General features: G+C 32.1%; 1 protein-coding gene across 2 annotated transcripts; it reads left to right on the top strand.

Moving 5' to 3' along the window:
• The first annotated feature begins 3,517 nt into the window (after positions 1 to 3,517).
• LOC143076419 (Na(+)/citrate cotransporter-like) lies at positions 3,518 to 22,948 on the top strand. 2 transcript variants are annotated; one of them, XM_076252174.1, is made up of 14 exons: positions 3,519 to 3,682; positions 7,677 to 7,826; positions 9,193 to 9,308; positions 10,277 to 10,425; positions 11,354 to 11,453; positions 12,234 to 12,407; positions 13,769 to 13,894; positions 14,561 to 14,653; positions 17,427 to 17,531; positions 18,546 to 18,631; positions 19,894 to 19,997; positions 21,016 to 21,177; positions 21,641 to 21,778; positions 22,745 to 22,948. In XM_076252174.1, exons 1-14 carry the CDS (start codon positions 3,584 to 3,586, stop codon positions 22,919 to 22,921), a joined length of 1,779 nt encoding a protein of 592 aa, XP_076108289.1. In that variant the 5' UTR covers positions 3,519 to 3,583; the 3' UTR covers positions 22,922 to 22,948. The 2 variants fall into 2 exon arrangements, with proteins under 2 accessions (XP_076108290.1, XP_076108289.1); XM_076252175.1 differs by lacking the exon at positions 17,427 to 17,531 and having other exon boundaries at positions 3,518 to 3,682.
• Positions 22,949 to 24,852: the final 1,904 nt, after the last annotated feature.

Raw genomic sequence — 24,852 nt, 5'->3', positions numbered from 1 at the left:
CATACCTTTTCCAAACAAACTAGCTAAAAAGAAGGCTATGATTAATGTGCGAAATAATGACAATAAGTGTTTTCAATGGGAGGTGTTAGCAGCATTACATTACGAAAATGTGGATAAAAACAAACACTAATCAGATAAGTCAATACAAGAAATGGGAAAACGACCTTAATTTTGACAGTATCCCAGTATCATTAAAATCGATTGATCAATTTAAAAGACACAATACACACCTTAACATTAATGTGTTCGGTTATGATGGTGTAGAACTAGAAAAAAATAATTAAGAAACATTAGAAGTGTACCCTTTAAGAATTTCCAAAAATACTGGCACAACACATGTTGATCATATGTTTTTAATGAATGCTACGAAACAATATTACTGTTGTATTAGAAGTATTTCACGTCTTTTAACATCACAAGTAACACATCATAAAGAATCGGTTTATTTTTGTCAAAGATGTTTAGGGGATTTTTCAAGACGAAACCTTTTAGATACACACATGAAGTATTGTTTTGAAAAGGATCCAGATAGAGCTGTAATGCCAAATAAAGATACCTTTAAAAATTTTAAAAATCATAACCGTAAAATGCGTGATTCTGCTGTTATTTATGCTGATTTTGAATGTTATTTAAACAATATAGATACTTGTCAACCTAATGCATCGAAACCTTACACGAATGCATCTAAACGACATATACCTTTAGGTTTTTATTACCGAGTTGTGTATACACATAATGAAACTAAAGAAGGACTAGTATACTGTGGGGAAGATATAGCTAAAACGTTTGTGAAATGTATGGAAGAGGAAATGAGTGACATTATTGTCTGCATTAAGATGAAAAAGATATGGTCATGACAAAAGAAGATAATGCATGTTTTAAAGCGAGTACACGTTGTGACATGTAATATAATTAGAGGACATTTTTGAAGACTTTAGAGATATGTGTTTACAACATTATGGACTTGACCCTTTACATCATTATATATCACCAGGATTAGCGTAGGATGCAGCTTTAAAAATTAGTAAAGTAAAACTAGAATTATTACACGATCGAGATATGTTACTGATGTTTGTAAAGGCGACTCGAGGAGGTGTGTCTCAAATAAGTCATCGACATGGTAAGGCAAACCATAAACACATGAGTTATTACGACACTACACAACCTACTAAATACTTAACGTATTTAGATGCCAATAATTTATATTGGAGGGCTATGTCTGAACTTTTACCTACCCATAAATTAAAATGGAGAGAACCAGAAGATGTGGAAACATTTTACAATGGAAAGATGATAATGATATGGGATGTATGATTGATGCGATTTAGAGTATCCATTAAAACTTCACGATAGACATAACGATTACCCTTTCCTACCAGAAAACATAGACATCAACGGAGTGCATAAACTAGTATCGCTTTTTAACAAACGTGAAAATTATGTCCTTCATTATAGAAATTTGAAACAGTGTCTTCAGAATGGTATCCTTTAAACCAAAGTACAACGTGTTATTACATTTCAACAATCACGTTGGCTTAAGTCTTACATTGACAAAAACACAAAACTTATAGCGGTACAGACTAAGCAACGCGAACTCATGGCATGCAAGGTTGCTTTACCTTGTCTTTTGTAGTTTTTACATTTTAACTTCCAATACAGATGTCATTTTGATCTCCTGAGTGGAGGTGTCTCATTGACAATCGTACCACATTTTACTTTTGTATTAACTATATTGGCCTTCAACAAAGTAATACCAGGTTATACAAATACATTATCGTGTAAACTATTTAAAACACGAAGTATACTGTTCTTCTCCGTACATTTTCATTTTTCCCTAATGTAAACCGAAAAAAAAACTATACTTTAAAATGTTGTAGGTTATTGGTGAATACAACAAAACTAAACTTAACCTAACTTGTATTTGGATATTTAACTCTAAGTCTAATTTAAAAATTCAACTGTATCTCGTAACTGATTTATAGCTGAACCGATCGAACATGATAACTTTAAAAAGAGCATACTGATGACGTCACTTAGTTAAGGAACCAAAGATGATAACATCTTTTTGTGGAATTTTCTTAAATGAAAATTGTACATTGAAATAATGTTTGAAATCTAAATATGAATTTGTTTTGCATTAGAAAAGAGATAACATTATTGAATTTGAAGCTTTGATGGCGTCCATCGGTAGTTTTATTGTCGTAAAAAAAGAGGGTATAAAACAGAAATAAATAATATAACATAATATGAATATAGCATTTTAAAGTGGTGTCTTAAATCATATATGACACGGGTAAGATAAAACACTTGTATACAAGGCTAAACAAGAAATTATATAATATAATCATTATTAAGTACACAGCAAACATTATTAATCTCTGTTTGACATATTTGTATACCAACGACCATATTCTTTCAAAATGTAATATCAAACTCCATACTATTTCCAAGTTAACAAAATTATTTATTTGATAATTATTTTTATAAATCCATTTTCTGTCGTATGCATAATGCCATTATCAGTAATAGAAAAAGGTTTGTAAACATCGACTTGAAAAGGTAAAATCTAAATAAAAGTATATATTTAATACAATTCCTTATTCAAAAATTCATAAATTTCCTTTGATAATAACTAGTGGGCCGCTGCCTATCCGGTGGACGTATTGTTCACGTGAAAAGTATCAACAACAATAATTGTTGTGTTCACTTGAAAAAACCAGGTTCAATCCACCATTTTCCTCATTAGAAAATGCCTGTACTTAGTCAGGAACATGGGCTAGGTTTACAATAATTGGAACATATCCATTGTAATCTGAGAAATTGATATTCAATAACGGTCAAACACTCGTGAAGACTTCGTAAACGTAACGGAGGGAAAATTTTAACTTTACAAGTTTGAACTCTCATTAGTTTCCTTGTGAGCATCAACCCTTTATCAAGGAAATCATGGTAGAAAATACAAGCCATTAAATAGCATATCAACTGTATGTGACACAACATTTTCGATAATTTCGATATTAAATGCTCTTCGTCCACGTATTTGATTTTGCATTCATATTGTTTTATTTTGACTTGAGAGTCACTGACGTGTATTATGTGAAAAAAACTAGCGTTTCATATCACACACCTTAGGTAATGTTTTACTACATGTGATCGGGGAATAGTCATTTTTTACCTATTTGTTGATAAAAGTTGTATAATTTTTTTTTTAAAACAACTAAACACTGGATAAACAGTAATAAAAACTTACGAATACCATGTATACCGTTTTTACTATTTATATCTTTATAAAGTCTCCGATACATATTTGGGATATCATAGCTATTTAATTTAGATTGCTTGTGAAGGTATTTTTGTCCTTTTTCAGATGTATTTATGTTAGGGCTTTGTTCTTTCTATTTTTGTTACTTCATTTACGTGATAAAAACTTTTCAATTTATAACCCGAGGAAACTACTTAAACGTATCCATAGTGTGGTGTTATCTTTTAAATACATAAAAGAACTGTCATAATTTACGTGTATGTTGATCTTGCAATATATACTGTCTCTTTTTATGTACGACTTGATGCACTATCATATACTATGAAGATTACTAAGGATATTGCACGTGTATTTAATATACTTGTTGTTGTTTTGACGCCAGTCTTTTTGTTGCCGTTACCATTTGTTGTCGGAACACAGGTAATGTTTTTTTTATTGATGTATAGTTTAATATTTTCGTTGTTTTAAGAGAAATATTAACAATGTAAAAATTCAAACATTATTTTTATGACATAATTCACATCTTTGATAACTCGTTGTTTGTTAAATTGTTAATGATTGTCAAAATTCATTCAATATATGGAAAGGATTTTTATTTACCCATGGGTTTGTTGTAAGTCCGCACTATTTGATCTCAGCGTCACTGATTAGTCTTGTGTAGACAAAACGCGCGTCTGGCATATCAAATTATAAGCATGGTACCTTTGATAACTATTGACACCACTGGGTCGATGTCACTGCCGGTGGACGTTTCCTCCCCGATATATCACCAGCCCGGCAGTCAGGACGTCGGTGTTGACATGGATATCAATTATATGATACATTTTTTTTTTATAAATTAACCGTTTGAACTTTATTGTACTAAAGTTTGTTGATACATATACGATACGTGAATGTAAATAACAAGACACATTATCGTTAGACTTTGTTTCACAGTCATTTAGTATTTTCGTAATTTATATCGTTTTGATTTGAAAGATAAATCCTAAATGACACGGATAAATTTATGACACCCTTATTTTTAACAACCCATATTCAAATAACAAAAAGAACATAATAGTTCCCGAGGGTATCACTTCCCCACTGGCTGTACTCCAGTATTTGCATGCAAATTCGGATTTATGTTTTAAAAATTGATGTTACAAAATTTGGGAATCATGTTAAATTAAGGAAGATATCACTCTCATGCAAAGCTCTGATTTCTTACCCGGCTTTGGCTATATTTTGTTTGTCCATTTGAGTTACAGCTCTTCATCTTTTAAATGAATTTTGTATTTTCAAATAATGGGGTCTCTAGCATCACTGAAGAGACATGGATTGTCGAAATACGCATCTGGTACTGACGAAAAGAGAAGCGTTTTCGTTATCATACGTGCAAACAAAAGTTCTGTTGAATTGATTTCGCAATTTGTCAGCTATATGTAAATATAATTACGCCAAATATATGCGTTTGCACAGCAGAAGATGTTTTAAAGACATTTTAATTTACTAATGTTATCAATTGTATTTCAATTTTTTAAGCTTAACAAAAGGATATCATACATTTTCTTATTTTTGACAATATCTTACAAAATTGAGGATAAGAGGAATAATAAATGCTTTCACTTATGATCAGACACTTTACATTTATCAAACAACACACAGGTCAAATACTGGTGTTACATTTACATGATATATATACCTAATTCTTTATGTGTGTAAATTCTACATTACAAATCGAGGGATGAATATGTCAACAAGTAAAGACAACTGAATGGATAGCAACACTTATTTCTTCAAAAATGTAATCTAGATTATAACATGTAAAATATTAAATCAAGATAACCTGAGTATGTTTCGGTATCATTATACATGACATAATAATGATAAGGGATGCACTATCATTCATTTATACAAAATGATCGCCGTTAAATCTTATATATTCTGCTCGTAATCTCAAATAATAAGAACCAATTCTAAGATTGAATGAGATAGCTTCTATGGAAAACTTAACCGACAAATATATAAATACACGTAACGCTTACCATGTCAGTGCAAGCATACCTGCTGCTTTTGCGAAAGTATCTACGATGCGTTTGTTTAGAGCGCTTGGATTTCAACAACCGCAAACACAAAAATGCCACATAGAGTTATAAATTAATTAGAAAGGTGAAATTATGTTAAATGTTTGCATGAGAACTTCCTTAATATAAAATGACAACTTGTTGACGATTATACGATATTAGTGGTAAAATATGATAAAATCGTGTACATAAGACTAATTTAATGATCTATGCATTCACTACAAACCATTAAAGTCTGAAATGGCCTATATCTGTACTCGACTGTACTGGTTTTTACTCGACCAGTCTGAATTGGTCTGACTTTTACTTGACATTACTCGACCCCAGTCTGAACCATACTCGACTGTACTGAATCGTACTTTACCCTTATCTGTGCCGTTGAAAATAGTCTGAACTATTACTCGACCAGTCTGAAACAGTCTTAACCCATTCTTGATCTGTACTCTACCTATTTTTCCAGTCTAAACCATACTTAACCAAAGGTCTGAACAATACTCGACCAGTCTGAACCATACTATACCAAATAACCTCTACTTTTTTAACTGTTAAAATAAATTTCTTTTTAACTGACATATATAACAACAGCCAACAAAATTAATAAATTGTTTAACCTTACATTAGAAATATATCTATTATTATATTTAGGATAAAAAAATAATATATTATATATAATTTATATCAAAAAGGGATAAAATTAAATAGATAAATAAAAAAAAAATTCTGAGTAGTGGTGAAATATAAATTATAACCTCTGCTTGGGGCAAACTTATAAATAAGATCACACCTGGTCAGAGGTATTAAATTCTAAATAACATTCATTCAAAATTGCAACATCCTGTTTAACTTAGAATACAAGCCTTTCGAATATACAAGATAAGTAATACACGAATTTAAGAAAATAGGGCTTTCTTTTTACCTACAGGTAAAACATACATGTACTTAGGCAATTAGATCATATTAAAGTGCTTAATGAATGCCATTGTCTTTAATTTGACCAAAAATATTTAAATCAATTGAAATAAATTTTTTACTGTTTGTTAGGAACACATTTCCGTTTTAAAAAGGTTATCAAGGATCGATATAGAAATTATATTAACATGACTATATTAAATTTTTGGTTTAATAAAACAAAACAATTGAGGTCTCATTTTTTTTAAATTTATTAAGTTGTTTTATATACTATTTTATATAAATATTAATAAAAAAAAAAAAACATTCACTGCATTATTAGTCAACTGACAACATAATTCTATACAAGCTTAAGTTAATGTTGAAAATAGTCCAGTTAGCATAAAATACTTCAGAAATATTCATAAAATTTTGAATAATATTGAAAATATTATTCACCATTCTTTATTTAGATTATTTGATCAGGTTGTTTTATTTGTATTTTAATGTTGATATATATTATTATGTAAGTGTTAATTAATATTGTGTTGAAGTTTATATTATTTAATATTATGATTGATTATTGTGAAATTTTAATTTCAATACTATATTGAATACATTTTTAATATCAAGTTGTTGTTCAAATTTTATTTTTATTAAAAATATTTCCTAAATTGATAAAATTCAGTTGATAGATACAAAGCATAGGTCTAGTATGGTTCAGACTAGGTCGAGTACGGTTCAGACTAGATCGAGTATGGTTCAGACTAGGTCGAGCATGGTTCAGACTCGTATAAAATGGTTAAGAACTGGTCAAGTACAAATTCAGACTGTTAAGTATGGTTCAGACTACAGTCGAGTATTATCAAGTAAAGTTCAGACCAATTCAGACTGGTCGAGTAAAAATCAGTACAGTCAAGTACAGATATAGGCCATTTCAGACTTTTACTGGTTTGTAGTGATTGGTTCAAGAATTGGATTACTTTTTTTTCTCCTTTTCATATGTCTTTAAGATTTACATATTTTTGTCGATTTGGATTGTTCATAAACGAGTTTATCATTGATGGTATTTAATTTCTTCATAGTACAATTGTAATGCTAAAACCAATCTTTCTTTTTGCATTGTAACACAAAACAACTTAATAAGACATGAGGTGTAATAAAGGCAACAATAGTATACCGCTTTTCAATAGTCATAAGTCGATTCATCAAAAGCAAACGTCAACTTACATTCAATCGGCCTATTTAATTACAACTAGCAAATTCCTCGTTTAATACAAGACATTTGAACTTCTATTATTTATACTGTGATATGAGTCAAGTTATTTTCAGACAGGTCTTGTAGAAAGTGTCTGTATTCAATGTTACACGTTTTCCAAACATGATAGCAATTTATTTACCAAATATAGTCCTAATCCGGTTTCTTGTATTAAATTCAGGTTTATATTTATTTGTCATTCTAGGAATCAAAATGTGCTTACATAGTGTTTATAATGGCAATATACTGGATCACCGAAGCTTTGCCAATCGCAGTGACGTCACTATTGCCTATAATTCTGACACCATTAGTTGGACTTGGGAGTGCAAAAGAAGTTTCTTCACATTATTTGAGTGTAAGTTATTTCTAGAGTTATTATATAGGTATTTTTTCATACACTCAAGTACTATTTTAAGTATGACATGTAAATAATTTGAAAGGGAACACATATGTATTTAAACATTACAAATCACATTAAGCACTCAAATGCAATAACGAACCAGCATCATAAACTTTTTACTTAGGAGATAACTGTATTGAATTTGAAGCTTTGCAGACGTCCATCGGTAGTCTAACTGTTGCAGATTATATTAGTGCACCGTGCGACGCGCAGCGGAGACAGGTAAACGGGTATTTGCGACAGTAGAACTACCGAGGGACGTCATCAAAGCTTCAAATGCAATGCAGCTATCTCTTTTATAATAGAAAACAACTTTATTATTAGATTTCAATCATTGTTTCAGTGTAAAATTTTCATTTAAGAAAATTCCGCCAAAAGATGTTATCTTCTTTGGTTCTGAAACTTTGTGACGTCATAAGTATGCTTCCGGCTTCAAACGTAATCACTGGGCGTTTTCTGGCTTCTAGGCTGCCTCAGAATGTTGTAATACATATATGAGTAGTAATGCATGTGGTATGATTTTATATTTTCTTTTTTGATATTCTTTGTTATATATTTGTTTGTTTTGTTCTGATTGGGGTTGTGACACGGTATTGATGGTTGTATCCCTATTTTGACAATTCTACCTATTATAATGTATAAAATTTAAAATGGAAATGGGGAATGTGTCAAGAAACAACAACCCGACCATAGAAAAAACAACAGCAGAAGGTCACCAACAGGTCTTCAATGTAGCGGGAAATTCCCGCATCCGGAAGCGTCATTAAGCTGGCCCCTAAACAAATATATACTAGTTCAGTGATAATGAACGCCATACTAATTTCCAAATTGTACACAAGGAACTAAAATTAAAATAATACAAGACTAACAAAGGTCAGAGGCTCCTGACTTGGGAAAGGCGCAAAACTGCGGCGGGGTTCAACAAGTTTAATATGTCTGTTTTGTTTACGCATCGTTATAATCAAAATGGAACTTGATGCGACTGTCATACAAGTGAGAGGTTAAGCGCTATAAAGCAAGATTCAATCCACAATTTTCTACATTTGAGAATGCCTATACCAAGTCAGGAAAATGACAGTTGGTGTCAAGTCGTTTGATGTGTTTATCATTTGATTTTGCCATTTGAATAGGGACTTTCCGTTTTGAATATTCCTCGGAGTTCAGTATTTTTTTAAATTTTTAAAATTTATTTTAATTCAATTTGAAAATGAAGATTTTTAGATGCAACATTTTAAAACTATAACAAACACTAAGCCGTGTTCCGAGGACTAGTTGATTTGTGTAATGACTTCGTAAACATGTAGTGTGAGTTCTGTTTTAGGATACATCCATGTTATTTCTTGGTGGACTCATCATTGCCGTAGCTATTGAATATTGGAATATACACAAACGATTGGCCTTGGCTATTCTAATGTACGTTGGAACTGAGACTCGATGGTATGAAAACAATAATGTAATTTGTACTGGTCATTGGTTATTTGCAATGGATGAGTCATTTAAGTTGTTAGTATTGAAATAAAAAAAAAAATATGGTATAATTTCCAATAGGACAAACTCTCCACAAGAGACAAAAATGACACAGAAACTGCTGATATTTTTTTTCTTTCAATAATTAACATCTTTGTCTAATTGAAGAATTCATTATTCTCTTATACTTGACGATGAAATGTTATGTGTGGCTTAGAGCCAATCAGCATGCCAGCCAAGTTGAGTACGTGGCTTTATCTGAACATGCTCAAAGCATACATTCTTTGTTTGGAAAGGGTTTTTAAAATTTAACCATTTAGTCATTGAAATCAGAGCTAGGGGATTAGCTCAGTAACGGATATTTCACTAGGAGTATATTGATATTAATACATGCAATATAAATGATATGTATAACTGCTACATATGCTTAGTTGTATTAGTGAAGCTCGATGCCGTACTATTTTGAAATTAAACTTTTAATTCCCCGAGGGTATCCCCAGCACAGTAGCCAGAACTTTTGTGCTGACATGAATTGTCATTCATATGGTCATATTTGTAAATTAACTGTTTACAAAACTGTTTTTTAAATACTAAAGCTTTTCTACCTCAGGAATAGATTATCTTATTTGTGTTTGGCAAAATTTTCGGAATTTTGGTCCTAACTGCTCTTCAACTTCGTACTTTATTAGGTCTTTTTTAATTTTTTTGGATTCGAAAGTCGCTGATGGGTCTTTGTAGACGAGGCGCTCGCCTGTCGTTAGTGCAAAATTCAATCCTGGTATCTATAATGAGTTTATCTAATACAACACTTACTGTAAAGAAATGCATTCAGCACGTACACACGAACATAACATACGTAATAAGGGCAATATTGATTCATTTAATGGTAATTGTTCATCCCTGATGATAACATACTAAACATGCGACAATATTTGAAGGTTGATGCTTGGTCTAATGTTACCCACTTGGTTACTATCCATGTGGATCAGTAATACAGCAACAACGGCCATGATGATTCCTATAACAAACGCCATACTGGTACAGCTAAAGGAAGCAAACGTTCCAATCGAAGAAATTGTAACAGAAGGTAGAACTTTGAATATACATTATGTTTTAAAAAAAAATTAAAGGGCTGTTTTTTCGTGAAGAATGATTCACGTTTTGTGTTACCGAGTAGTTTTTATAACTTTAACTGCTAACAGTGTGCCTAATTATCAGGCGAGTTAAACTTGAAACTAATTCTATATCCAAGGGATTTCTTTTGAAATCAATGGTCATTTGGTTAAAGTTAAAATTGACAGTTTATTTTCGACTTTGAAATCTCCTTTACACCTTTTCATATGCTTTTGCCTCTCTGAAAGATTCTAGGTTGAAAATGCACTCAAGACTATTTTTCTGAATTTCAAACTAGCGTATTACGAATATTTGTAATCCCATACAATTTGGTATGAAAGGCATTAATATAGAGTCGTTGTGATCATTTTTTGAACATAACATAATCATGCATCACTAGATTGACAGGATCAGCCTACCCTTCAAAGGGAACCTACGATCACCATAAGCATGTGTTTATAGTTTTAGTTGCTCAGTTAGATTCCATGCAGTATGCTGTGTTTTTTATCTGTCCGAAGTGTTTGTGATTTTGACCGGACATTTTCACTTATTCGTTGACTGATTTCTACGTCAGAAAATGCCTTTTCCTAGTCAGGAATATGACAGTAGTTCACCATTCATTTGATGTGTTTAAGCTAATAATTTTACCATTTGATCAAGGACTTTTCGTTTTGAATTTTTCTCGGAGTTGAGTATTTTTTGCGATTTTACTTTTAACATGACTCCCTTGCATCACCCGTTTCATTTAAACATCAATACTATTCGTGTTGCTACATTTAATCAAAATATGTTTTGAATGAATAATGTATTTGACTGATAGATAAAGCTATGTATACGTTCATCGTAATAGAAAGCATAATTCTAAATTGATAGATTACTAATCAAATAATATCTCTTCACAGTTTATGATAACGATGCACTTAAGTTAGAAGATATAGAAGTTAATGGTGTCATCAAAGAAAATGGTCAACCTACAAGTACCGATATAAAGAAAACAGATAAGTATGGAACATATTGTATATTTATTCAAGTATACATTGGAACTAGTTCTTATTAAATGTTAAAAAACGTGTGCTACATGTTTATTCAAAGCCAAAAACAGGTCCGAAAACTTTAAAGGTACATGTCACTGATACAAATGTGTGCTACATGTATAATCAAAGCCAAAAACAGGTCCGACAACTTTAAAGGTACATGTCACTGATACAAATGTGTGCTATATGTATATTCAAAACCAAAAACAGGTCCGACAACTCGTAAGGTACATGTCACTGATACAAATGTGTGCTATATGTATATTCCAAGCCAAAAACAGGTCCGACAACTCTCAAGGTATATGTTACTGATACGAATTGCTCTTTTGTGTATCCTAATCTTATAAGTGGCTTTAGAAAAAAATGTATGCAGATTGTACTACTTTCTTTCCATATTTGATGAATTATTTTCATGAAAAGATTTAGTATGCTTTAAAAATAAATAACGTTGGCCGCTTTGCAATCAGCATTATTGTCATCATACTTATCATCATAATACCTGCCTCTTTTGTTCGTATGAAACATATTCAGAATAGTCGTTACCCACTAACACAAACTCGTAGAAATAATTAAATGTCTGACAAACGCTTTGTGACTGGTGATCGCAATCTCTTTATTATCCCTTTTTTAAAGATTCCGAATTACTTTTTGTTGTTGCTTTTTGTTTAAAAGTGTTCCAATTACAATTACTTGATAATACTTCATGTGCTGAATACTTGTTCATCATTATTTTTCTATATATTTTCAGAACTTCAAATTACAAAGCTGAACCTGAAGACAACATGAATCAAACTGAAAGCAAAGCACATCTCGAAATATGTAAAATGATGTCGATCTGTATAGCACATGCCGCAAACTGTGGTGGCCTTGGGAGCTTGACCGGAACTGGTCCTAATGTTGTTTTCAAAGGACAAAGTGATATGTTAGTTTACTATTTACATTAGTAATTTCAAATGTAGATTCATGTTATTGGCAATAAGTTTCAAAGTGACTTGTAATTTCTAGCCCCATACTTTGTTGTTAAAATATACGTTATTAAGGATCTTAGTTATTACTCTAGTTGTTTAAACATTCTAACATATTAGATTTGAACATGCAATAGTCACTGGTATCTCTAATTCAACGTTATTTCAACAGACCAATACTCGGATCTAGACTCTGAACTGCAAGTTGGTGTTATCGTTTAACCCTTGAAAAAAGTGATGATAAACACAAAGTTATGTATTTATGTGACGTTTATATTATAACAAGTATTTTTTCAAATATAAAACATATTCGTTTATAGATACTTACAAGAATATAAATTGTGATGGAGTTTGTAATGATCTTATTTTATATATTTTTTGCGATGGCAGGAATATTTAAAAAAAAATGAAAACAACGCGTTTAATAATTTCTTGCGTCCGAACAGCTTTTCCTGATTTACCTTCATCAGGAACGCATAAAGTCAAACATTTGAAATCCGAAGACGTATAAGTACCGACAATTGACTTGTGTTTGTAATGGTGTTATTATTTGTTTTTGTATAAACCAATATTTTGTATAAAAAAAGTATTGTGCGTACAGTTGTTTTGAATCATGTAAATTGATTATGTAGCGGATTTCTTTATCTTATCTTGGATTTCAGTATTTTTGTGATTTGACTTTTTTACGTTTTGAAAATAAAAATAAGAATAGATTAACCAGATCATGATAGACCTAAAAGTAAACACACACAAAGACAAACACCATAAAACTCTGTATAAGAACCTCGAGTAATTCGACTATACTGACAAATAAGAACAACGTAAATTGTATAAAAAATAAAGAGAATTCAAACCACAAACGAAATAAACAGACAATAGCTCAGCACAAAATGGCCTATCGAACAAATTCCACAAATCGGGATCTATAAATAAAAATTGGCCCATAGGACATACACGTATAAAGTGACAACAAATTCCACAAATCGAGATATATAAATAAAAATTGGCCCATCGGACATACACGAATAAAGTGACAAAAAATTCCCCAAATCGGGATATATAAATAAAAAAGTAACAAAAAATTCCCCAAATCGGTATATATAAATAAAAAAGTAACAACAAATTCCCCAAATCGGGATATACAAATAAAAAAGTAACAACAAATTCCCTAAATCGGGATATATTAAAGAAAATCCACATCATTAATAACAACGAACATTAGACATAACAAGATATGCAACCGGACCAACAAAATAAACTTTATCACTTGATACACATACGAAATACGTAAGATAACATTATGTTTTATTCTTTTCAGCATATTCGAGAAGTACGGAGGAGAATCGCCGGTTACCTTTTCGTCGTGGTTTGCATTCGGTTTACCAATATCTGCTATAATGTTATTATTATCCTGGATATGGCTTCAGTTGTACTTCTTAGGAAAGTAAGGAATATACAATATCCAATGTTATATTTATGTTTATATTGTTTTCAATATAGATAGGTGACATTGTCTTATTTAGAAAGATAAATCATACGAAAACAATCTTTGTAATTCTAAGTCTTTTAATGTTTCAACGTCAACTGAAACATAGAAACCTCATATGTTCACGAACGGTCTAGTATTTATCGTTGTCGACAAGGTGTAGCACGTTAAATTCAATTTAAAAAACATATTTACTGTAATTCAATTCTTTGAAATTTCTATTGCAAGAAGAAACCAGCAAAATGGCGGTACAGTTAGGCAAGTGTTAAAGCAAATAAGTTTTTTTTAATTTCGCGGACAGTAAGTCAACTGAGCTTGCGCAAAAACGTATAAGACAAGAATCGATAACGGTCTCTAAATTAAATTAGTTTTTCAAAAAATGGCGTTATCTTTTAAAAAAGAGTTTCAAAGATAAATATAGAGAGTACAAACACTACAAGTATACGTCAAATAACAAATATTTCCGACTTGGTATGGTTTCAGAGGAACTGCGTCCCAATAAAAAATTATCTGTTCCTTAAGTAGTACAGATTTTAAACTTATTTCCGGAAGACCATGTTTTTGGATTGTTAGTTAGAACTCCAGCAATGTTAACACATATTTTTTTTTGTATTGTACTTGAAGAGGTTGTTTGCAGTTCTGTTCCGGAAATGCTGAGTCTAGGTCAAGAATCAAGTCGCTTTTGAGAAAAGAATATGCCAGCCTAGGCCCAATTGAGTAAGATTATGCGTTAGCTGAAATATTTATAAGTAGATAGATAAACTCTCTATTTTGTTGTTTTTCTCTTGCCTTTAATATGTTTTTTTTTGTGTTGGTTTCGAAATAAGAGGCGGTATTGAAACTTCCAAAGTTAATTTTGAATTTGTATGATACTTACTAAAACACACAACCGTTATATTCCTGACTTGGAAGAAGTGAATTTGTAATAAGGTGATTTGGTTAGGGCCATCAATTGGTGACCACGTATTTACTCGTAGAGGTCTTAGATTAAATACAGCTACTTTGAATTCATTAAATTCGTTGGATATCAATTTTCGTTGGTTTCGTGAATACAGGTGAACCACGAATTCAAATGCTCAACAAATAACATATTTTCAAGGGGCTTTGTATACAATGATTGGCAAAACCACGAAATCAAATATCAACGAATATGCAAATTTTCCGCAATCCACAAAAATTACATACCCACTTAAATAAATGAATCGACAGTATCATGACTTGATTTCATAACTCTTCTTTATACATATGTCGGAAGGACTAGTTTCGTGTACGATGAATCCCTAATGGGGGGGGGGGGGGTGATAATCATCCATTACAAATCCATAGCGGGATCGGTAAACATATTACAGGATGTGTTGTGTAGGTTTTTTACTAACCCAAGAGCTCTGAGTGATACGCTAAATACAGCATTTCCTTTTTATGTTTTATGGACATCAATAAAAACAAATGAATGTAATAAAGTTTCCTTTGAAAGAAAGGTCAATCAGAGACCACATGACTTAGGAATCACAATACGACTTTCGACAGTTAGCTAAACCACTACCATTTATGACCGTGAATTCCGCTATCTTAAACTAGAAAACGTAAATGAAGAAAAATATCAATCGACGAATCCAACAGCCGATTCGTGTACAAAATAAAAAGAACGGAAAAACAATATGGTAGACGGTGATAATCAGGCTGCGGGGTTAAACTTTCTGATCGCTGAACTCTCCATTAAAAGGGGACACTGGTGTAACATAACCACATCATTAAAACCTTTACAAATCAATTACAAAAGACTTTTCGTCCCAGAGGGTATCACCAACCCAGTAGTCAGCACTTCGACGTTGTCATGAATATCAATAATGTGGTCATTTTTATAAATTTCTTGTTTACAAAACTTTGAATTTTTCGAAAAACTAAGGATTTTCTTATCCCAGACATAGATACCTTGGCCGTATTTGGCACAACTTTTTGGAATTTTGGATCCTCAATGCTCTTCAACTTTGTACTTGTTTGTCTTTATAAATATTTCCTATGAGCGTCACTGATGGGTCATAAGTAGACGAAACGAGCGTCTGGCGTACTAAATTATAATCCTGGTACCTTTGATAACTATTGACACATGACAAAGAATAAATATCAAAAGACTAAAGACACGACGTCCCGAGATAAGAGCACTCGAAGTCACTAACAGCTGGTTATAGGCAATGACAACCAAACAAAATTAATCAAGCTGTCTGCAGACTATTACATATCAATCAGTGAATTAATGGATTCATCGTACATATGTGAACAGGGCCATTAAAGATATGATAAAGAACTTTTACTTTATTGAAATAATTTCAGTTCTATAACTTAAAAATACTAAATGTGTTGTTTTGAAGGCTGTTAATTGCATTTTAATATATGTTCTTTTTATTTCGGTTATTGTTTGTTACTGGTTTCGACTAAAGAGTTTCTATTTTTTTTTTTTTGAATATTTTTGTGTTTTTAAGCTGATCTTTTGTTACCTGCATTACCATCAAATGGAGATATGTAACAGAAAATATTAAGATGATGATAATCACTAATGACATAACTATTCAATATGTTTAATTATCCGATGGTACATTTAAGGCATTCTTGTACATTGTCTTTCATTTTTATTATTTGTATATAATTACATTAAATGTATGTTTCACTCTAATACGTTATTCTCATTGGCTAACTGTACACCACGTGTTATTCCTTGAGCAGTTGTATCACACAATAAAACTTTTCATTCAGGATGACACGAGGTCCCACAATAAAGTGCACAGCTAAATGAAATAAAAACTTGATAAAAGGCGTGTTTTCATGATCATATAGGTAAAAATGTAATTATAAGTATTGAATGCTTTTTTTTGTAACTTTATAGGGTTGTAAAAGCGTTGACCGTGCGCACATTTTTAGTATGAAGCGCTTCTGCGCTTCTGCGCTTCACACAAAATGTAGTTCGGTCAACGCTTTTACACCCCAATAAATTTACAAAAAAGAGCATTCAATTCTTAAATGCATTTTGTTTTAGCTTTGATAAGGCCGCCGTATTTGGTCACTTTGTTCCCCTGGCATAGTTGTGGATAAAAATATACATTTTGTTTTAGCGTTGCTCAGGCCGCCGTAATTTGTCACTTTCTTCTCCTGGCATTGTTGTGGATAACAATAGACATTTTGTTGTAGCTTTTCTCAGAACGCCGTAATTGGTCACTTTGTTCTCCTGGCATTGTTATGGATAACAATAGACATTTTGTTTTAGCTGTGCACAGGCCAACATAATTGCATTGGTCACTTTGTTCTCCTGGCATTGTTATGGATAACATTAGAAATTTTGTTTTAGCTTTGCCAAGACCGCCGTAAATTGTCACTCTGTCTCCTGGCATTGTTATGGATAATAATAGACATTTTGTTTTAGCTTTGCTCGGACCACCGTAATTGTCACATTGTTCTCCTGGTATTGTTATGGATAACAATAGACATTTTGTTTTAGCTTTGCTGAGGCCGCCGTTATAGGTCACTTTGTTCTCTTGGCATTGTTATGGATAACAATAGACATTGGCGATGGAGGTGGATGGCATAATTTATTTCCACCTAAGTAAGTAAAACAAATGTTCTATATGTTTTCAATACAAAAAGCTTGATCTTTAAATTTCGTGTACTTGCTTTCGTTTCGAACCCCATTAACTAATTAAGGTATCGAAATATGATACCTTGGGTTTCACCTCTACAAATGGTGATAGTTCTCATGTCAAAGAAGGACGTCCATAGATAATGATGCAAGGCATCATTCTTGTCCGTATCTAAATTTACAATTTTCTAGTTGTGGTCTAAACTTTCTGACCTTTATTACAGGACATCATATGCAGAATCTAATGTTTCAAACTATGAACTCTTTGCACTGAAAAGATATGAAATATTTTTTTATTGGAGGTTAAATACACTACAATTTATAAATCTGATAAGTGTTCGTCAAACCATATTAAGTTTCCTAAGTCTACGATGCTCGGTTTCTCAGTAAAGTATAAACGGTGTTTATATATGTATATCAATGTTACGTCTGTGTCTATAATAACTATTATAAAATTGTGAATGGAAATTGGGAATGTGTCAAAGAGTCAACAACCAAATATGCTATTAATTCAGTGATAATGGACGTCATACTTAACTCCGAATTATACACAAGAAACTAAAATTAAAAATTATACATGACTAACAAAGGTCAGACTTGGGACGGGTGCAAAGATTGCGGCAGGGTGAAACATTTTTTTGATATCTCACACCCCCCCCCCCCAATGTACCTCTAGCCAATGTAAAAAAAAACGCACAACAATACGCGAGAAGTCCGAGTCCGATGTCAGAATACGTAACAAAAGAAACAAAACAAAATGAAATAATACATAAATTATCAAAGGACAACTAGCAGTTACTGACATGCTAGCTCCAGAACTCAATTAAACTGATTGAAAGATTATGTCTGCATCATATGAATATCAAGCCCAATCCCTCCCGTATATCTATTTAAAGCTGATATCTTAACTTTTCAGAACAGTTTCAAACTCTACTCCAGCTATATTATTATCATGTAGTTTGTTTATATTTAACTTTTCAGAACAGTTTCAAACTCTACACCAGCTATATTATTATCATGTAGTTTGTTTATATTTCCGTCAAGACTCCGAAAATTTTCCGAAAAAGGTTAGCATTAATAAATCTGTATTATGAAGACTTGTTTGGTCTACTAGAATAAAATGATAAGATCGTAAAATTACTTATGCGTTCAATATTATAAATTAAAGCAACCTACCCTAATAGTCAATTTCTAGATATAAAACCTAATCAAATGGCAAAATCGAAAGCTCAAACACATCAAACTTATGGATAACAACTGCCATATTCCTGACTTGCATTGGTACAGGCATTTTCAAACGTAAAAAAAGGTGGATTGAACCTAGTTGTTTAGCGCTAAACCTCTCATTTGAACGACAGTCGCTTGAATTTACTTAATATTGACATCAATGCGTAATCAAAGTGTCACACAAATAGGGGTACAACAACAACACAAACTCGACCAAAAACTAGAGTGATTTCAGGTGATCGGATGGGTAATTATATATTGTTCCACATGTGGCACCCGTCGTGATCCTTATGTTATTCCAAAGCCGGTAAATAGTCTTATTCGCTAGGTCACGTTCGTGAAAAGGAAACGGTATTGTATTACGACAGAATAAATGAGCATTTCCGATATCATCAATATAACGGATATTCCATAACAATCAGCCAACTCTTGATGGCGTCCGTGAAATTTACGAAGTGATGATATCAACTTCACCATTCGGAACTCTCGATTTAAAAATGACAAAGTCATAATTGGGAATCTGAAATCATCTCTTATGTCGTAAAGGTTTGTTTCCAACCTACCCTAATAGTCAATTTCTAGATATAAAACCTAATCAAATGGCAAAATCAAAAGCTCAAACACATCAAACTTATGGATAACAACTGTCATATTCCTGACTTGCATTGGTACAGGCATTTTCTTTTGTAGAAATTCTATTTATGCACGAATCACTAAGGGTTGACATATACTTGATGCTTTTGCCGTCCATTTTCTAGAAATAGAGTGACGATACACACAAGCAGAAGAGAAACTGAAAACTCTGCCAAGATGTTTTCCAGAAGTCGTCTCAGTCTGTGTTCATATGCGAATTTAAATGGTATAAATGCTATAGTCCTAGAACGTTTTGGGCGATAAATCAGGCAGATATCGTTAAAAATTAGGCGATACAAAAATGTTTGTATTCATAAGCATAAAAAAGACAAGCTTTACAATATTTCTGTTTAATAAAATTGATATCTGTTTTCAACGGACAATTACAAAATCTCATGATTTCTTGTTGTGAAATAATTTGAATATATATATATGAATTTTTAAATTTGCTGTGTTGTTTTGCAAACAGGACCAATACCTCCTTTGCTTACGTGGAAGATAGTGGAAAAAAAGTTACCATGGGGCGTGGTTATATTGTTAGGCGGGGGATTTGCCCTTGCTTTCGTTAGTCAGGTACTTTTTGTTACCATGTTGAAAATGCAATGTTTACAAAATAACGATAGATTATCGATCATTTACTATTGAATATCAGCACTAATCATATCAATTATGTTAATGGCTTTAGAACAAGCAATATTATGTACTGTTGCTATTTTTTTTATCTTACTGACTGATAATCTACTTTCGCAGCACAGTAGATTGATATGAAGCGTGAAGATCAATCTCCTTGAGATAATCAACGATAATCTAATATTATTTAAGTTTACAATATGATGCGATGGATATTTCATTGATAACATATGAAAAGGGACAATTTAACCTAGCAGGAACATAACGCTTATTGATCATATACGTTTGTCTTCCTTTAAATTGATGTCACGATTCGATTCACTGGTAAAATTTTAGTTTTGCGAATGTGTTGCATACAGTTGGCGATTTACACGGTCTATCTTGTTTTCCTATTAAACGAAAAAAAACATCGAAATAGTTAAGTAAAGTCAATATCATGGTCATGATGGTATATTTTCACTTTCCAACATTTTTGTTAAATTTCCATCGATCATTATGAAAGAAACATTAGTTTTCCTGTAGAGTAAAAGTTATATTCTGAAATATTGTATTAAGGTGGTACCTAACACTACAGGGAGATAACTCTGTAAAATCAGCAGAACGTTTTAATGACGTTGTGTTCATGAGGGAATATTAAGCTTCTCAATGATCAAAATAAGTGTTTGTCAAACTGCTATATAACCAGTGGAATTTTTCTGATTAAACGGTTGGTTCAAATTTTTTGAAATTTTTATATTTTCGTCTAAGGGTGAAAGTACATAATCTGTCAAAATTTTAAGAAAATTAAACGAGCCAAATTAATTTTAGTTAAAGTGTTAGGTACCACCTTAAACCAGCAGACAATTTAAGAACTAATAATGTGACTGTAATTATTTCAACCTTTCAAATAACAGAGTTCCTTATTGTTTTCGAATATGATGTTACAATATTATATTTTTATAGACGATGCTATTTTTTGTAGGAATATGGATTATCCAAATGGCTAGGAACACAATTGGCTGTGTTAAAACCCCTTGACCCATGGATTGTGAATATGATATTGTGTATTATTGTGGCGGCAGCGACAGAGGTCACAAGCAATGTTGCAATGTGCACACTCTTGATGCCGATTTTGGCTGAACTAGTAAGTATATTTTTATATGTTATTTCAGAAGCACGCTTGGACATGTTTTTGGAAATAGACGCATCCAGGTGATGGAACATGGTTGTCGGAACACAAGGACTCGTTCCATTTAGAGTTCCTGCAAGTCAATTATATTTTGTTAAAAACTAGAATGTGGTCTTTTCTTCGACAAACGTGTAATGTAAAAGAATTACTGTGGCCTTGAATGAAAAGATCATGATATATATCCAGACAAACACAGAAATAGTTGAAATGATTAAGCGACGCGTATGTTATACTCATTCATGCTCATTGTAAAACATCAATAAAAATACACATGTACACATACACATAAAAAGACGACGTGAAGATTTTCAAAATTCAAGTGCTTTATTGAGATCCATCTATAAATCGTCCGAGTCTAACGTTAAATTGGGGTATACTGTAACAATTATATTTACAAGCATTTATTATATATTTGTAGTCTTTACAACTGGAAGTTAATCCTCTGTACTTCATGTTTCCGGCAGCTATTGCGACATCGTTTGCTTTTATGTTACCCGTGGCAACACCGCCAAATGCTGTGGTGTTTGCCTATGGATACCTGAAAGTTATAGACATGGTAAGAATTGTTGTATACGATTTAAGATATGTGTACTAGATAGTAGATTGATTTAAGGAATGACTGTAATATTTTTTCTGTCAATGAGGTACACACTGAATAACCCATTTTAAACTGGAGTAAATAATGAAAAACATATTGATGACGTCAAACCACAAGACAAAGTTATATCTATGAGCTGATAAGCAAAACGAAGTGAGACAATCAGAAGACGGGTTACATTCAAAATTAAATTATTGGTGTTATAACATCAAGTTTGGTTTATAAATCATCCGGAAATGTAGATTAATGGTACTTTAACTAAAAGATATTTCAAAATTGGTGTAATTAATCTGTCAAATACACTTCATTGGTCATTTATGCAACAATGCAACGATCACAATGTGAGTTTATTTTTGGTTCTAATACAGTTGTTTGGTTATTTCTCTGACAGAAATTCATTGTGATTTTTTTTTTGTCCGAATGCAGTTGATATGTTATTTCTTTACCAATAAGAGCAATTGTATTTTATTTATTAGTCCTAAAAAAGTGGAAAGTAAAATCACAAAAATACTGAATTCAAACAGGAAAGTCCCTGATCAAATGTCAAATCAAACGCTCACACTGATAAATAACAACTTATTCCTGACTTGGTAAAGGCATTTGGTTTGCTTGTGTAGAAAATAGTGGATTAAACCTGTTTTTAAAACTAATTAGTCTCTTACTTGTATCACAGTCGCATCAACTTCCAGTATATTTATAACAATGAGTGAGCAAAACAAGCAAACAAAATAAGTAAAAATGTCCCAAATAAAACTACGCCACGAAATAGCCTAAATGCAGTGCTTAAAAGTGGCATTACAACACTGAAAATTCATAATTAAATGAAATTTAATTGGTTATTTCTCGAACAATTAGTACATATGATAACAAAAATAACTACATTGATAAATATTCAACATGAAATATAACGATGTTTTATTTCAGGTTAAAGTTGGTTTTTTGATGAATATACTTGGAATAGTTGTACTGGTTATAGGAACGGAGACGTGGGGAGAATCTGTGTTTGGTTTCCATACTCAACCAGATATCTTTAAGCATGGACTAAATAACACTGACATTGTAAATAACACTTGCATCTGTAACGGAAGTCTACTTTTGTAAAAATAAAAATCCTATGTTTAGACCGAAGTCAATTCAACTTTGATTAATTAAGTATTTGCAAAAAGTAAAATCACAAAAATACTGAACTCAGAGGAAAATCTAATCGAAAAGTCCATAATCACATGGCAAAATTAAATGACAAAACACAACAAAAACGAATGGACAAGAACTGTCATATTCCTGACTTGCAATGGAGCATTGTATTCGGCTGGTGATAGTTTTTTTGTCTGTTTGGATGTGTAATGACTGTTCTCTCTTTTTGATTCTGATTGAAGTGTAATGACCGTAATCTCTTTGTATAGATGATGGCTGTTATCTATTTTTGTTGGTTTAATGTTTTGTCCTCTAATCTTATGTGTAATTGCCATTTTCACCTTTTTAATGTGTGATGGCCGTTTTTTCCTGTTATATGTCTAATGACCGTTTTCACCTGGTGTATATGTACTGGCCGTATTCTTTAGTTTTATATGTGATGGCCGTTTTTTACTGTTGAAAGTCTTGTTTTCTGTTGCATGAGCTACAACCGTTTTCTCCTATTATATGTGAAATGGCCGTATTCTTCTGTGAAATGGCCGTATTCTTATGTGAAATGGCCATTTTCTCTGGTCTTATGTGTGATGGCCGTTTTCATTTGTTATGTTTTAAATGTCCCTATTTATGTTTGATGGCCATTTTCTCCTGTTGTATGTAAAATGGCCTTTCTTTCCAATTGCATTGTAATTTCGTTTTTTTTTTGTTTTTTTTTTGTCTGTTGCGTATGTTATTGTCGTCTTCTCCTATCGTATGTTTAATAGCCGTATTCTCCTGTTTAATGTGTAAATGGCCGATTTCTCCGGTTTTACGTGTCATGACCGTATTCTCTTTTAAAATGGATGTTTTCTCCTTTTGTTTGTGTAATGGCCGCATTATCATGTTTTATGTATAATTCCCAATGTCTTCTGTTATATGTACAACGGCTGTTTTTCTCCTGTTGTATGTCTAATGACCGTTGTCTCATGTTGCATGTGTAATTGCAGTTTGTCTTCTTGGACACGTAATGACCATATTCTTTTAACTGTAGTTTTTTCGTTATGTATGAGTAGCCATTTTCTACATTTGTGTGTGTTTTGGCCGTTTCCTTTGTTTTATGTGTAATTTTCGTTTCCTCTTGTTGTATGTGTAATGTGTAATGATCGTTTTCACCTGTTATATATGTAATGGTCGTATTTTCTTGCTTTACGTGTAATTGCCGTTTTGTCATGTTGTACTGTACGTCTAGTGGTACAATGTAATCTTCTCCTGTTGCATGTGTAACGACCGTATTCTCTTATTATACTTAAAACTATATGTCGCCATCTGTAAAACAGACATAACAGGTTAGGAGAGGGTTTGGGATCCCGCTTACAGGTTTAACCCGGCCACATTGTGTGTGTGTACATCGACCAAGCACTCTCAAATCGAGTAGATAACTATAGAGTGTATTTGAACTGATTACTTAAACGAAGAGAAACTGAAGTTATAACAAATCAAAAACAAGAATGTGTCCATAGTACACGAATGTCCCACTCGCACTAAGATTTTCTATGTTTAGTGGACCATGAAATTAGGGTTAAAAGTCTAAATTGGCATTAAAATTATAATGATCATATCATAGGGAACATGTATACTAAGTTTTAAGTTGATTGGATTTCAACTTCATCCAAAACTACCTTGACCAAAAACTTAAACCTGAAACTTGCACTATCATTTTCTATGTTTAGTGGACTATGAAATTGAAGTAAAAACTCTTATTTGACATTACAATTAGAAAGATCATTACTAAGTTTCAAGTTGCTTGGACTCCAACTTCATTCAAAACTACCTGGACAAAAAACTTTAACCTGAAGTGGGACGAATGGACGAACGGACGGACGCACAAACCAGAAAACATAATGCCCCTTTACTATCGTAGG

The sequence above is a fragment of the Mytilus galloprovincialis genome, chromosome 5, assembly GCF_965363235.1.
Source record: "Mytilus galloprovincialis chromosome 5, xbMytGall1.hap1.1, whole genome shotgun sequence".
NCBI lineage: Eukaryota > Metazoa > Mollusca > Bivalvia > Mytilida > Mytilidae > Mytilus > Mytilus galloprovincialis.
The sequence above is the reverse complement of the archived record's forward strand: the minus strand, read 5'-3'. Positions and strand labels throughout refer to the sequence as shown.

What these genes read in the sequence shown, in the direction of transcription:
- LOC143076419 (XM_076252174.1), top strand. Translation starts at nt 3,584, where the DNA reads ATGAAGATTACTAAGGATATTGCACGTGTATTTAATATACTTGTTGTT. An exon ending in CATAATTTATTTCCACCTAA is followed by an intron (nt 17,532 to 18,545) that starts GTAAGTAAAACA and finishes TTAACTTTTCAG; the next exon opens with AACAGTTTCAAACTCTACAC. An exon ending in CCCTTGCTTTCGTTAGTCAG is followed by an intron (nt 19,998 to 21,015) that starts GTACTTTTTGTT and finishes TATTTTTTGTAG; the next exon opens with GAATATGGATTATCCAAATG.